Below are 17579 nucleotides of genomic sequence, written 5' to 3' on the forward strand. Positions count from 1 at the left end.
AGAAAAGAATACAAAAAAAAATACAATAAAAACTCGTAAAAACAAAAACAAAATTATTAAATTTCACTTTGAATTTTTAATTACAATTTTCAATATTATAAAAAGGGGAATATTCGATAATTAATCAAAAATACAATATTTTAATAAATAATATTAATTAAAAATTATAAACAAAAAAGTAAACAAAACATAAAAAAAAATAATAAAAAACAATGATATAAAAATTTACAAAAAAATACAAAAAAAAAACAAACAGAAATATTATAATAATAAAAATTTTTAGCTTCAAAATTTGTAAGGGATTTTTCACGCACGCGTCGGTGGTTAATTAATTCCGTGTGGGCGGCTGATACACCAATAAATAATTCAATTTGAAATGAAAATAAAAATCAAAAAAAATAATAATAATAATCAATATAACAAAAAAAAAATCAAAAAAAAATAACAATAAAATTCATTCTACATCGCTGAAAAACCTTAGATAAGAAAAATATTAATAATCAATAAATTCTCAATAATTAAAGATAAAAACAATACTTCTTTTAAACAATAAACAAAAAAAAATAATAATAAATTTAATATTAAATAATTTTCAAGGTAAGATAAAAGAATGAAAGCTCAACAATATCACACGGAAATGAAACTTGAATAAAATAAAAAGTAGGTCACGCTCGACTCGCACGGAGTAATTCTAGCCGTCGATCGTCCGTAAGAGGTCTCGAATAGGAAGTAGAAAATTTTTTTTTTGGATTAATTTAATTTTTTTTTGGGGATTTAATATTTATAATTTTAAGTAAACGAAATGTAACAACGATTGATAAATTTTTCTTTTTTTTTATTCGCTGCTGTCGTTTTGCAGACAGACAACGACCTTTTTTGGGGGGGAATTGTTACGTCTTGGTATATTTTCAATTAATAATCAATAATAAATAATAATTTAATAAATTCAATAGATGCAGAGCAAGCAATAAAATTTTTCTTTTTTTATTTTTTTATTTTCACACGGAATTAAATTCAAATTTTGCGTTTTTATAAAACAAATTATTTTTTTCTTTTGCAAATTTTGGTAAGCAGTTTTCAAAGTCACCTGCAACGCGAGACGCCACATCCGTTGAAGTTGCTAAATAATTATTTATTAAATTGTTTAAACAATTTGAATATGCTGACTACCATGGGAACCATTGTATTTTATTGGTTCAAAATGGTACCACTTTTCATCCTACCTAATAATTAAATTTTTATGGGAATAATTTTATTTTTAATATTAAGGAGCGTCACTCTTGCGACAACTTTCGTTCTATTCAAATCATTGAAACTAAATTAAAAATTAAAAATTAAAATTAAAAATTAAATCAATTACATCTGATAAAATTAAATAAAATCAATTGAACTTTTACGTTTTAAATAAATAACATTTTCGAGTGAATTTAAATTAATTATTCTTGTGATAAATTATTATTTCCTGTGTTATTTAACCTTCCTAATCCTATATAAAAATTATTGACTGTGACATTTCTCCGGGGTGTTGTTTTCTGTGCTTCGAGTTTATTTTACCGTTTGGATTATTCAGACTACAAACATCAACAGGCGACCATCCAGATTGACACGCTCTCAACAATTGTTTCGGATTATTCTTACATCAAGGTACATCTACAATCATACATTCCCTCTAACCCGTTACCCTGTAGGGAATAACAAAATAAGAGGATTTTTAATTTTAACGTGAAATACCAAGTTGATTTATTTTAATTATTCTATGATTATTTGGTTATTTAATTTTGATTTTACATATTCTTTCTTTTTCTTGTTATTTCATAGTTAAATTTTAATTTTTCAACTTGGTACGTAACAATATTTTTTTTAAATTAAATTTAACTATGCATTGTATTAAAAAAAAATACATACATTTTTTAGATTTTCTATTTATATGCAAAAATATATTAAATAAAATTTATATATATATTTTTAATATTAATATATAAAATAATTTTTAAAAAATCATTTTTTTTCTCTTACATTTATTACAGATAAAATTGGGCAGTCGTCATTTGGCAAAGTGAAGGAAAAATAATAAATAAAATTTACGATTATCAATAATCTTTATGAAAGTTGTATAAAAAAATTTTGAAAACGCTACAAATAACGGATGCAAGCTGAAGAATATGCATTAGCTAAAACTCCCGATTGTCAGGTAAATACAGTAGGTAATTTTATACGAACAATATTATAAAATCTAGCTATACATAAATTAATAAAGAATTTAAAGTTGACATGCCAAGTTGAGTAAATATAGTCGTCACCTAAATATAAACAAACTTTACACACAACAAAAAAAAATAGAAACGAAGGGGGTAAGATAATAGAGGGGATAAATTTAGTATTATAACACAACTTTGTAAAGTCAAAAAAAAAAAAAAAAAATTAAGTTCATGTAAAAATATTTATATAGACGCATTTGTCTGGGCTTGCGCGCAATATTATTACGGACATAAAATATACACCAACATTATTATAAAATTGACTCTGACATATATGCACATATGTGTGAATAAAATAATAGTGCATGTATTATATCACGTGAACACGTGCCGATGAAAAGTATACCGATTCATTCAACTAAAACTTGAGTAATCAAACAAAATAATATTATTTATATTTTTCTATCCCTTTTGTATATAATTATCTTATTTTATTTATTTTCTTTTCATCTTGTTCGATTTATAAACTCGGCCTACATTCCAACTTGACTTCGATCGTCAATTTTATTAAGTAATAAAAATAATAATGAATAAAATATTATTGATAAATAATAATATAAAGTAAAGCAAAGTTTATAAAGGTGAAAAGTTATCATTTTATATTTAATTTAAAAATTATTTTAAAACATTATTAATAAATATAATTAAAAATTTAATTTGTAATATTTTTAATAATTTATAAATCAAATTAATTTTTGAGTATATAAATAGGTGGTGTAATTATTTTTAAAAGTAATAAAAATTAAAAATTTAACATTGAGTATTTTGTGAGCATAGTTGACTATCTTCTTACTCGTATTTTTTACCTGAAGCTATACTTGCTAAAATAGAGAGCTTATCTTTGAAATGAAAAAAAAAAACTTAGATTGTGAGCATATCATTTTTGATTTTTTATTTTAAGAATATTATTTTGAATACCAATGAATACTTGCTCGAGGCATATTGTCATGAATTTGTTCTCCAAGTTCACCAAGATATCCTGTTGAAAAAAAATATATAAATTTACCTGGAGCATATCTCTTAGGTATAATTTCAAACTTTTTTGAAAAAAAAAATAAAAAACATGAAGCTGAGAGCAATCGATGATGGCGAGAAGTAAAGTTTCACATCGACCTGGCCAATTTTTCTGGAACCTATGTAGGTCCTACTCCTCTTTTTTATCAGGCTATCTTTATAATTTAATTTTTTTTTTTTCTTTGCTTGCCTTTTTGGCATTTCAACCCTTATAGATTCTTTTTTTATTTTTTTTTTTATTTTATTTCACTCGTCGACACAACTGGTGAAACTCTGAGTCTGTCGTAATGGCCGAGTTACAGAACACCTCATTGTTCTGATGATTCAAGGTCAAACATCACTGTGTTCCAGATATTTTTTTTTTTTTTTTTTTTTTTTTTATATATAATTTTCATTTACTTTTTGTTCAAGTTTTAAAACCTTTTAACAAATCATCAAAACTTGATTGAAATTATAATCAAAAAAAAGAACATAAATAAAGTATTTTTTCTTTTTTTCTTTTTTGTATTAATGTTTATAAGATTTATATATATACTTATACTGTTTAATATATCTGTGGTCATCAAAATAGATAGGTAGTTATATCAAGATAAGATAAAAAAATAAAATAAAAGAGGGAAAAAGCGCAGTGGGTTGGCAAAACTGGTCGCGATGACGAGGTGCAGTATTCGATCAATACCGAACACATTTACCGTTGTCGTCCACCTTATTCAACTCCCATTTCCTGATACTAAATTTTTTTTTTTTTTTTATAAATATAAAGTTAGTTAAATATTTGTTTTATTTGTTGGAAATAAATCATTATCACCAAAATAGATAGACTGAATAAAATTAAGTTAAAGAATCATAAAAAATTCATGATAGTTTTGTCTCTATCTCATATAGTCTTCATAAAAATAAAATAAAAAAATAGAAATGCTTTTTGATTTTTATTATTTAATTTTACAATCAATATTTTTTTATCTAAATTGAGATTACTGTAAATTCACAATGAAAGGATTTTTTTTAACAATGAAAATTTTAGCTGTTTGATTGTAAAACATATTGATTATAAAAATTATTGAATAAAAAAAAAATTAAATTTGGCCGATAAGAGTATAAATAAACTTGAATGCGTCGACCCGGATCATTTACATCATCACTAAAAATTTACCAACTCGAACAAGCCATATATCGTTGCTTCGAATGTATCAACTCCCAAGTCGCCGTTATTCTCACTTTAAACGCACAATCAACGTTGGATGGATTTTAAACGACGCCAAAAATAATTTGCCTCGGCAAGCTCTCAACCACCAATACATATATAAAAAACATACAAATAATGTTTACTAGTCTAACAGCCAGGCGCTCACCCACAGAGCAGCCATTAGAAAATTTTTTTTTTTAAAAACATTTACTATACAAAAAAATAAAAGCAAGATTTGGAAAAAAAAAGTAACAAAAAAATATTAACTAACTTTTGAAATTTCCATTAAAGAACTTTATTTTTATTTTATTATAAAAATATTTATAAAATATAAAAACTAATTACGATTAGTTCATAATAATATTTGCCAAATTAATAACTTATATTTATGTTATAAGCTATGTAATATATTTTTTTATTTATGTTATAATTTGTGGTATTAGTTACTTTGGTACGTAAACTATTTATTCACCCAAAAAGAATAACAGTTTTCAAGGTGGGATAATTTAGCAAGGCAGTTTGTGTATTCTATTTTTAAATTAGTTTTTCCTCTCTCCCAGTATAACATAATTATATATATGATGATACCAAATAATAATCGCACAAGTAGCCAAAGTAGACACGTCTAATTCGCCAGATGTAATAAGTTAAACCCAGAAGAAAATTCTCATTGTCATTATTTATATATATATAAAACGAGGCACGTGTAAACATTTATGAAAATTATTATTTTTTTTATCCTTTAAAAATGTTTTTTTAATGTTTAATAAAAATATCATAAAAAAATATTATATAAAAATTGCTAAACTTGATTTTCATTTAATTTTTGCATGATAAAATATTTTTTAAGAATTTATTTATCAATTTTAAGAAAAATAAATATTATAGTACACATAAATATACAGTTGACTGTGTAACTTGATTAATATAATTAAGTATATGATATACCAATAAATAAATTTTAATTAATTTAATTAAATAATTTTATAGCAAATATATAACATGGAAAATTTAAATGTTTAGTTATTAAAATAATTTATAGCAAGGATATAAATGAAGATAGATTAGAAAAAAAAAATAGAGATAATAGATGAGAGAATAGAAAACAAAAAATATATATAAATAAATAATAAAATGAGAAATACATGTACGATCACGAGGGCGATTTGCGATATAGGTCTTCGAATCGTCTACGTGGCGCCTACGATTCGCCGATCGATAAAGCGACCAACCCACCCAGACACTTTTTCTCGCAAGTGAACCACGCCATTCTTCTCTCTCTACATCTGTATTACAAATTTCATTATTTTAAATATATTTAAATAAATATAAAAGAGTTGAAAAAAAAAACATAAAGTATACATCAGCTCTATTATAATTTTTTTTTAGATTTTTTTGTAAGTTTTTATGTCAATTTGTTGGATAATTTTTTTGTTATCTATTAATTTTTTTATTTATTATGGTTTTACTGTTTTTGTAATAAATAAATAAGTATCTATACATTTTATTTTTATATATTTTATAGCGATAATAATCTCGTCAACTGTCCAAATGATAAATAAATTTTCATACATGAAATAAAATTTTAGAGCCCTCAATTTTCTCTTACTGACTCATGACGTTCTACTTTGTAGAAAACTAATTTTTCTCTATCACAAAATTCACACAGTTAAAATAGATAAAATAAACAGCAAGAAAAAAAAAAAAATATTAACGAGATAATAAATGAAAGATAAAAAAAAATATATAAATGCAAATAAAATATACTAAAAATGTTAAACTGTTTTTTAATAAATGCATAATAGACACATGGTTAAATTGAAATTTGGTAATATAAATGAAACATAATTTTCGTATATCTATGAGACAATAAATTCTGTCAATCAACAACTTCCGATAGAAGAAGAAGAAGAAGAAATGAAAACATATGCATCAATATTGCCAAGTCGACTTGACATGTAACATTTTAATTGAATTTCCGTTTTTTTTTTTCATTTGATTATTTTAACAATTTAAATAAATAAATAGAAACAATACAATCACATATTTATAATTATATTATAAAAAAACAATACCAAAAATAATAAAAAAAAAAATACAACTATTATCTGGAATATTATTAAATAATTTTAATGTCTACAATGAGGTTTGTAGACATATGTATGATGAACCACAGATTCAGTTTCCGTTCATACGATCCAATCAAATACGTTGAAAGCCCATACGACTTCACTTCAATTTCAACTGACCGGAACTTAGGGGGGAACACTGGGAGGAATATAATTCAGGGGTTTTACTGATAGAAAAAAAGAGAGGGGGATGATAATATTGGGGTGGGAAAGGATATATTTATAAAGGCAAATATAGATTACACATAAAACCACTGATTTTATGTCTGCCTATATTTTTTTTTATTATTTCAAAAATACAAGATATATTATGTTCAATGTTTGTATAAATAAATTATACATGACAACTGTTTTTATTAATAGAATAAAATTTTTTGTAAAAAATAAATAATTAATAAATTTTTAAAATAAAAATTTGTTTTAATAAATAATTAATATGTTGAATAAATATTTATTTCTTTTTTTTATTAAATTTTTTCATTGAATTTTATTTTTCATTTATTAATTTAAATAATCGATATTTGTTATTCTAATTTTAATTGGTGTTGGAAAATTTAAAATTTGTAAATTTGCCAAAAGATAAAAAAAAAAAAAATTAAGATTTAAATGTAATTGGTCTCAGGTTCTTGAGTAGAAAATTTAAAATATTTATTTATTTTATTTTTTTCATTAAATCAGATAAAATTGCTGAATTATTCCAATGTGGATAAAAAAAAATATAGTCAAACAATAGAATAAAAATAAATATAAAAAAAGAGAAAAACTGTTGATAAAAATATATGTAAAAAATAAATGTATATTTTAGTGACAATTTTTATTTTCACTTTGTACACATATAAATCTTATGTGATACTGTGAAATGAAATATTTATGAATATGTTTTTTTATTTTTATATATTTTTTTGTAGATGTGTACAGGTGGATTGTGTACAGATGTATTTATATGCTAGTCTGGTTTGTCTGTCATTTCTTTTGATATTGGAATTCATGATATGAGTGATAGTAGTGTCATCAAACTCACCATGATCCCCCATTCAAAAGAAATTTTTTTTTTCATCATCACACATACAAAAAAAAATAAAAAAAAAGCTTGTAGCTTTTCGTTGAAAAAATAATGTATTCAAATTTCATTTATTCACAGTCTATTTTTATAAATAAAAAAATATTCAAGGTATATTGCTTAAAAATTTATAAAACTATTTTAGTTTTTTTTTTTTTTTATTTTCATAAAAATATTTAATCTCTATTTTTTAAAATCATTTTATAATAATAATTATATAATCGGATTATTTTTAAATCAATTGAGTTAATTATTTAATTTAAGCCAAATAAAAAAATCCTAAAATTTACTACTCTCTTTATTTTCTTGTCTCATTCTTGTTTGGTTTTTTATTTTTTTCAATGAATGGTTCAACTAGAGTGTGCGAGTTGATACCAGAAATTCCCCGATCAAATAAAACGGTTCTCGTATGCTGGTCCCACACAATTCAGTCACAATTTTAAGTTACTGAATTAACGGAAACAATGACATCACTATAATAAATGAAATTTTATTTAAAGAATTTATAAAAAAAATATATGTAATTATTATGGTAGTAAAAAATTTCAAAGTTAATAACAGGAAATAAATTATGTATCTTGATTATCAAGTTGATTATTATTTAGATTACATAGACGTCATTTAGAAAAAAAATTTTTAAGTTCAATTCAACTCGACCATTAAATCAATACAATCGCATAATAAAAACGTATCTAAAAATGGAACGATTATAAAATAAATTTGCGATAAAAAAACACTCGAGACTCGATAAATTGTGAGTCGATGAACTCGATATATAAATTATTTCTTTTCAATCAAAATAAAAGTTCAAAATGACTAAATAATAAATTATTAATGTTAATTAATATTAAATTATATTTAAAAAGTTAATAATAAATTTAAAAAAAAAATATATATATATATTATTAAAAAAAATATAAATAGTACATTTAAAAATTTATTTTTAAATTAATAGTAAAGTAATATAAAGACTAAAATTTATGTCTAAATAATAAAGAGACAAAAAAAAAAACTCATCAATTTTATATGATCAAATAAAATTTTTAATGAACCAGGAAGAGTCTAATTTTGATTGCCTGTTAGACTCTTGAAATTTATTTTCGTTGATTTTTTTTTGTCACAGTATTTATTGTAAACGATTTCGAGAGGTCGACACTCGAAACTCCCGGGTCCTTGTATTTATCGTCATAGTCGTTGTCGTTTTTTTTTTTTCGATCGAAATGAACTGCAAGCGCGTGCGCATAGTTGTTAGCTTTTATATATAAAAGTCCATCTCTCAGTGGTATTTTTTATATTTTTTACAATCATATATATATAAAATACAAAGATGTATAATGAAATTTTATATTGGTAAATCTTGCACAGCATCTATTTCATCAAGTACACCGACACATTCAAAATCAATTGAATGATTATTGCAATGTATGCGCCGGGTATACATGTGAGCAACATTACTATTTGAATAGTTTATCTATAGTATCTGATGTCCGATCGACAACGACGACTTTGTGAAGGACAAGGTGAAAAAACTCCTCGAAATCAAGAGAGATAAAAGTCGATGCTTACTATACCACTCAGTTTTTTGAAGGGTGAGATTTTTTGGCTTACGTAGTTGTCATCTATAATTTATGTGGTTACGATAAGCCCACGATCAATGTTTTTTTTTCCGCATACTTGAATCAAGTCAAAAAGTATTTATTGACAATTTTTTTCACGTTTATTATTTTTATATTTTATCCCTGTACTTTATACAATCAAAATTGGTTATCTAGGACCACACACTGTGGTGGCTTTTACTCAAGTCTGCCTCTTCTTATTTTCTGGATTGTAATTATAATTTTAATACAAGTCTCATTTCTATTAATTATGAGACTTCGTTAGATATATAATCTATAATGCTTTCACGATAATGAAGATTGACTGGGATTGATTAGGATGATGTCGTGTTTGGTGCTTCGAGCTTCTAGTCTCTTGTGTACATTACTTATATGATTGATCAACATTATATATTATTTATTATATATATAGATTAATATTAAATACAACAGCTCACAATTTATATCGTATCTTAAATCATTTATCTTAAACATACAATTTTTATTATTTTTTTTTTAATTGTGAGGAGTTTGTAAATGACAAAATAAGCCAGAGTTTCCATAAGAGATAACTGAAAAATTCACACGTTTATTGACATCCTATTGTTGCCATAATTTTGGCAAATTACTTGTTTATTTTTTGCTTTTACTAATTAGGTTTAATGAATGTGTGAGAAAAATTAAACGAATATTTTTATAATATGTAATAATATTATCATTAGGGGTAATATATTTTTCTTTAGTATTTTTTAATGCACAAGTGAATGATGAATCAAAATAAAAAAGTTATGAAAGTCTATTTCAATCAAAATACATAAATGTGGAAAAAAAAATTAATTTATTTTAAAAGTATCTTATATAACAGGTGTAATTTCAAAGACCAAAAGGCACATTACAGAAATAAAAACTCTAGGGACTTGTTATATCAACTTAAACTTGACTTAAACTTTTCTTTTAAATTTTTTTTTTTTTTTGTTATTTATATACATTGTTTCAAGTGCCGCAAAACTCTTGAGAAATAAATCATAACGTAACGAAAAAAATAAAATGAATGAAAAAAGATTTGAATATAATAAAAGTAGACTTGAAAAATTTCTCCCTCAGTGGTTTTTATTATGAAAATTTATAAATTAATTTTAACACTATTAATTTTTTGTGCTTTAATTATTTTTATTTAAATTAAAATCAATAGAAATAAAACCACACGACGTCCAATATCTTTATATATATTTTATATGAAATTCATGAACAATAAAAAGTTAGTGATTACCACCTCCTAGAGTTATATCGTCGTATTGGCGTCAACCCTTATTTTTTTTATCTTTTCACCACCTATTGTTTTCATGATACAAATGTGTTAATACACAAGTCTCATTGCACATTATAAACATAAACCCCGTTGTGTATTTATACTGTGCAATATTTTTAAACTTTCATTATTATCTAAAATCACAAAAACTATTTTTTTCAATTTATTTAAAAGAGTTAAATGGAATTTTTTTACTCGTCAATGGTATTTAAATGAATAAAGTTTTTAAATGATTTGACAAGATGATTTAGTACTCAACCAAGCAAATTACCAAAAAAGATGAAGAAAATAATAATTCTTAATATTAATTGGTTTTTTTAACATGGTGCTAAAAAAGGTTTTAGCATGTATAGAGCAATATCAGCAAGACAGGAAGAGCAAGTAGCTTGTGAAGTAATGGCTCGTGGATAATAAAAAAATAAGAAAATATGTGAGCGAATGAGGAGAATTTAAAGAGAGAAGAGAGGTAAAATAAGAATAAAAATATAGAAGTGGATGATATACGAATGAGAGGGTGGTGTGGTTGGTTGTCAGGAGGGAAAGACGAAAGCTGCGAAAGCTTCAAAAAGGGTAGTACAAGGGCGATATTGAAGCGCATGCGTTTGAGCCCTGGCCTTCCTGGCAGGCGCTCAAACGTAATGCCAGTCCTACTCAGGCCGTAGTGAAATAAACATCATTTTATATATATATATATTTTATGTTATAAAATTATCCAAGGAAGCAACCATCATCTACCACCCCCTTTCGAGCAACCGAATATAAAAATAAAAAAACTAAAAAAAAAAAAAAGAAATCAATAAATATACATTATTCAAAATGATTAATTAATTAAATTTTAAGTGTTATAAAAATATAACTTATAAAAAATGCATATACAAATTAAAAGATCAAAATATATTGTTATTAATAAATTAAAGTGGATTCAAAAAATTAAGCAATAGTAAAAAATGATTTTACGTATAGTTTGTAAAAACTAGTGTGTGATGTGTTAAAAAAAAAAAAAAATTAAAAAAATAATATAATAAAAGTGGGCCACAGTGGTAAACTTAAGTTTTAATTTTTTTTTTTTTTTTCCTCCTATTTTACTTGATTTTAAATTGTTATCAATGATTTATTATTTTAATAAAGTGTAACTATATTTATTAAGTAATTAAAAATTGTGTTGAAATTAAAAAAAAAAAAAAAAAAGTGGACAAGCATTAGTGAAATATAAAAATCTGGGCACCTCAAAAAAAAAAAATAAATTATGTTTTATGTAGTTATTAAAAATATTATTTACTTGTAGTGAAAATGAAATTAAATTGAAATTTGTTTATTAGTAAAAACTAGATAAAAAAATAATAGTTAATTAACATTATGTAAAAAGTGGTTATTGTGTTTTTAAATTTGTTGGTTTATTTATCATTGTTAAAAAAAAATTTACTTCATTAATATAATAAAATTAAGTGATCTTACACTAAATGCTTCGATCACGATACAAAACGTGAAAGTTAAGACGAGGAAAAACGGAGGGTGGAAGTGGGTGAAACCGGCGAGGTGGAATTGGCGGCGAAAGAAGAGAAAAAGATACGACACGGGTGGAAACATAAAAAATTGGTGTGTTTATATAATTTATTTATTTACTATTTAAAATTTACTACATATAGGAAGTATCCTTTTTTTTTTTACAATATGTAAAATATTTATTGTAAGAAAAAAAAATAGCTGGCGACGGTGAGAATATTATTCGAGGAGGGAGATTAGAAAGAGGAGGGTTGTCTCATTTTAAACAACTCACAGCGAGAGCAAAAGTTCCGGGAGTAAAAATAGAATCATCAGAGACATTTGAAAGACGTTAGAAATTTGATGATAAAAAAAAAATATATTATTTTCGGAGTGTAACAAAACATCAGTGTCAGGCAGTATATATATACTTTTTAGCAACGAATAATTTGACACGTACATGATGCTTTACATCCTCATATATAACATACAATTTTTTTACATTTTACCTACAATGTAATTATTATTTTACCTCGTTAAATAAATTACACAATTCTATTTTTTTTTTACAAATAAATTTTTAAAAAAAGTTACTTTAAAAATACTAATGAAAAATTATTAAATTTTTTATTTATTATAAAATATTTTCATATAAAAATTTAATTTATATTTATTGTTTTTGTAATTTATAATTTTTTCTATCTAACAAGTATTCATGGATTTCACGTTTGCCTGGGCTAAAGCTTTTTTCTAAAATATAAAGCGATATTTTAGGATTGCTTGATGAGCCAGTCACCACGACATACACCAGACCTCGTGGTACATATGATAATAATGACGATGACGTGTGTATCTCCCCGTTTTTGTCAGTGAAAAAAAAAAAAAAACAAATTTATACGAAAAGAGGAAGAGATGACGTGTTATATTTTTCACTATGTGCATCACTGTCTTGCCAACTTCTCGTCCTACACATTATTATAATGTTGATTTTTTATTATAACATAAAATTTTTTTGCATGACGATACTTTTCATCACTCACTTGAAACACTCAGTAAATGTCTTATATCCACATTTTTTGAATACTAAATTTTCTAATTATTTAAAAAATCATTTATCCATAAATAAATATAAATATTTCAACTTACAATATACGATAATCAATATTAATTAATTAAAATATACATAAAACAACTTTGTTATTATTAATATTTAAAAATATAAATGATTGTTTTATTATGACATTTATAAGATGATTCATAGTAATTAATCGATGGCCTTGCATATGCACACACACACTTTGTATTTTATTATTTAAATTTTATAAACATGTAATATTTAATTTTATATACAAATACCAATATGAATACTAAGTAAAATAATAATTGCATTATAATAATAGTAGCTTTGTGTATACTTATTGACGTATAAACATATACTGATTGATAATTTTTTATCTTGTTGGTTGAATAAATTTATAGAGGTAATTAATTTCAATGTTGGTTGATATATCAGGGTGAACACGGCAAACCTCGACAACGTTTGAGACATGTTTTGTGGGTTGATAAGAGATGGGTGAAAAGGGGAATAGTGATAGAGCTGAGGAAAAGAGCCAATGAGGTATATGACATACATGACATCAGTGATTATATCGTGTAAATCTTGTGACCACTTATGAGGTATCATTTAGAGGCCCATCAAAATCATGCTTAATTTAGTAACAATGCTGTCCATCTTAGCAATAGATTCACAATCCTTTAACCCCTATAAATATTTGTCTAATTTTATTATCAAATTATTATTGATATTCTATCATTATTTATAAATATAAATATTTTTCAATGTTAAATTAAAAGTTTAATAATAATTATAATATGTAAATGTAGTTGTGTATCTATACAAATCATATAATTATTTTCAGTTATTTTGCGTGCATTTAAAATTGTTGTGTAGTGGGTATAAAAATTAAAGACTCATTAGTCATTATTTTTTGAGTTATGTACATTCAAGAGTGTAACAATAATGATGAACAAGGAGTTAAATAAAAATTGACAGGTGGGTGGGTGGGTGAGTGGGAGCAAGGGAGATTGATCTCCGGAAAGATAGTTTTCCCTCGCCTGCCTTCTCTTCCTCCTCCTTCTTCAACACTATATAATCATTAAATACATATCGATGCAAAATAGTTTCTATTACACGTGATTTAATTTCTAAATATCAATAAACTCTCAAATTAAATAAATTACATTTAAATTTTTAAATTCATAGATTATTTATAAAAATTTTTTTTTTTTTATTGATTTGATGTATATCTATTTTTTTTTTTTTCATATATGTTTAGGTGAGGTTTTTTTTTTTTTTATTATTATTATTAGATTTAAAATGATTTCAGAGTCGATATGATGGTATTTGCTTCGTGCGTCACACTTCTGTTGTAGTCATCAGTTCTCCTTCTCCAATTTATCCAATAATTTTTCCTTTTTTTTTTTTTTCCTGTCATTTTTTTTCTTCAGTGTGCCCTTTCTATTTCCACTCCAACTAAACGAAATTCTAGTAGTCAAAAAATATTATTGTCAAGTGTTGAAAATTATTTTAATAAATAAAATTCTCATTGTGGAAACGCTAAAATTGAAGGTAATTATTTTAATGTCTCTCGTGGGAAGATATTATTTTTTTAAATTAATATTAACTCTATTATTATTCTTATAAATATATATATATTTTAAGCATTGTAATTGCTATTTATTCGAGTCAAGCAAACGTCATCCAATTGTGGCCCAGGGTCACCGGTTTTATACCCGGCTATAACACCCCAGCAATTTCATCAAACTCGAGAATTTTATCAGTGTGTTACCACGAATCTGGAATTAAAAAAAAAACATTTACCAACAATATAAAGAGTTTTTTTAACTCTATAAATTTATTAATAATTTAAAAAAATATTAACCATCAAAATATTCTATAATTTTATTATATCGAAAAACAAACAACAATATTTTATTGACAATAATTAAATTTATGAATTAAAACAACAATAAAACTTTTGTTTAAATAAATAATAATAATCAAATAATATTAATAAAAATATTAAGTATTTAAACAATAAATTTCGGTTACAAATTTATTATTCAATTCCTAAATTTACATTTTATTTATTTATTATTTTCTATTAATTATTTAAACCTTATTTTCAAATGTAAAAGATATTAATCATTCAAAAAAAAAAAAAAAACCAAAACTATCTAATCTAAAAAAAAAGAACACAACGTACATGATAAAATAATCAAGTTTTTTTTTTGAAATTTATCTATTGATAATGTTAGTCATAACTGGCTAGTTTGACGTATGTTATTAATCATTTTTATTTTATCTAAAAATAGAAACAACAAAAATGACAAATAAATATATATTTTCGTTAATGAAGCCATGTAAAATATAAAAAAATTTAAAATTTTCAAAAAAAATTTATCACCAGATAATAATAAATCATAAATGACTAACCTGATGACTCTTTTCATGATTTTTTGATCTTAAAATAAAAAAAACAATCATAAAAAAAATAAATATATTAAATATATTTTTTTCGTCCATTTCTTTGGAGTAATGTCTCTTGACCCAGTGACGTATTTGTAGTTCTTCCCCGCTCAACCAGATGGCAATAGAGATAGGTCATGCGTGTTGGTGTTAGCGTCAATGTAGGAGAAAGGGACACTCGGGGTGAGGAGGGTTTTTGTGTGTAGTTTCATTGGATTTGTCGTTGTTGTCGCATGAATAAATACCTGCACATAAATAAAAAAAAAACAAGGAGAGACAGGCCATTACGTGTATGTATTAAAAAAAAAAAACTAAATAATAAAAAGATTTATTAAATTAATTTAATTATAAATCAGATATATTATAGTTCATCGCATATGTGTGTTAATATACAAATAAATTGTATAATTGTGTGTGATTGCGAACTTGAATTATCAAATTGCCGGTAAAAAAAAAAAAAACACATGCAAAAATATCATTTTATTTACTTGTGTGATTCATCATTTATTATTTAAACATTTTCTTTTTTTTTTCTAAATTTATAAACTTGATTTTGATTATTGTTATTATTTATTTTGAAACAATTGTTATTATTATTTTAGACTTTCACTTGAGGTAAACAATAATAGATATGACCGTTATATTTATGTGTTGTTATTATTATTATTGTTATTATTGACAAGGGTGTGAATAATTATCTGAGCGTTGAACCGTTTATGAATCACTTGAGTGTATATTTTTTTTTATTTTTAATTTTTTGTCATTCATATTTGGTGATGATGATTATTATTTTTTGATTATTAAATATATTTTTGTAGGTATTGATTAGATAGAATTATTGTATAGTTAAATTGACAATTGTTGTTAATTTTTCAATTCATTGAAAGTTTATTTTTTTTTTAATTTTTATATTTTTCAAAGTATACATAACCTGTAAATGACCACGCAGACACAGAGAGATATATAAATTTGATAACGGTTATGCCGGTTTGTTAAACGTTAGAATATTGACCTAGAAAATATTTATTAACAAGAAAATCAAATAATAATTTGATGATAAATTATCATGATTTTTATTATTTAAAATATTAATAATTGTATTTGTTTGTTTATAGCTGGTGGAACTCTGACCTTTTGGAGCTCAAAGGAGTGCCTAAATTGGGCATTAATTGAAGTTTAAAAAAAATAAAATAAAATTCATATTGACTTGGTGCAATTAGAATTTAAAAAAAACGAAAGGAGATGGCGACGATAGATGGGCGGCCTGCCCAATATGGCATCACCTTAAAACAACTTCGAGAGCTTATGGAACATCGTGGTCGTGAAGGTGTTGGTAAAATTCAGGGCTATGGTGGTGTACAGGAAATATGTAAAAAATTATATACCTCACCCAGTGATGGTAAGGCTTTTTTAAAAATTTATTTAATAGATCTATAAGCAACTATTCATCACAACATTAATGAACATTAAATAAAATGATTTATAAATATTTTAGGCCTCAGTGGGTCATCAGCGGATATGGAACACAGGCGTGAAACATTTGGATCAAATTCAATACCTCCAAAACCACCAAAAACATTTGTACAATTAGTGTGGGAAGCTATACAAGATGTTACTTTAATCATTCTTATAATTGCAGCTGTTGTTTCATTAGGTCTTAGTCTTTATAAACCTCCAGCAAGTGAACATAATGAAAGTGGTGGTATGTTATGTTGTTGATATGTTTTACAATAATATTTTTAAATGATTGAACTAGCTAAATATGTATTTATTTTTAATTTAGCTCATTTGGATGAAGATGAAACAAAATATGGCTGGATTGAGGGTCTTGCTATTTTAGTTTCTGTTATTGTTGTTGTATTAGTAACAGCATTCAATGATTATTCAAAAGAAAGACAATTTCGTGGTCTTCAAAATAGGATAGAAGGAGAACATAAATTTTCAGTTATTCGACAAGGAGAAGTTAAACAAATATCTGTATCTGATATTGTTGTTGGTGATATTTGTCAGGTATATA

At 24.3% G+C, this 17579-nt stretch overlaps 1 protein-coding gene across 22 annotated transcripts in view; it reads left to right on the forward strand.

The window, feature by feature from the left end:
* Positions 1–17579, forward strand: part of LOC122852684 (plasma membrane calcium-transporting ATPase 3) — a 68903-nt gene that overhangs the window by 18788 nt on the left and 32536 nt on the right. For 15 of the 22 annotated variants that reach the window (XR_006373845.1, XR_006373850.1, XR_006373844.1 and 12 more), the window contains exons 2-5: positions 2028–2191; positions 16678–16961; positions 17058–17264; positions 17346–17572. Coding sequence is in view for 14 of the 22 variants with exons in the window: in XM_044152615.1 (XP_044008550.1) it covers positions 16805–16961; positions 17058–17264; positions 17346–17572 (591 nt within the window). In the remaining 8 variants the exon portion in view is untranslated. Of the gene's footprint in view, positions 1–2027; positions 2192–11194; positions 12148–13438; positions 13652–15774; positions 15853–16677; positions 16962–17057; positions 17265–17345; positions 17573–17579 lie in introns of those variants that run through there. The other 7 variants (XR_006373848.1, XM_044152610.1, XM_044152614.1 and 4 more) reach the window with 4 other exon arrangements.

Source organism: Aphidius gifuensis, linkage group LG3, assembly GCF_014905175.1.
Source record: "Aphidius gifuensis isolate YNYX2018 linkage group LG3, ASM1490517v1, whole genome shotgun sequence".
In the NCBI taxonomy this organism is placed as follows: domain Eukaryota; kingdom Metazoa; phylum Arthropoda; class Insecta; order Hymenoptera; family Braconidae; genus Aphidius; species Aphidius gifuensis.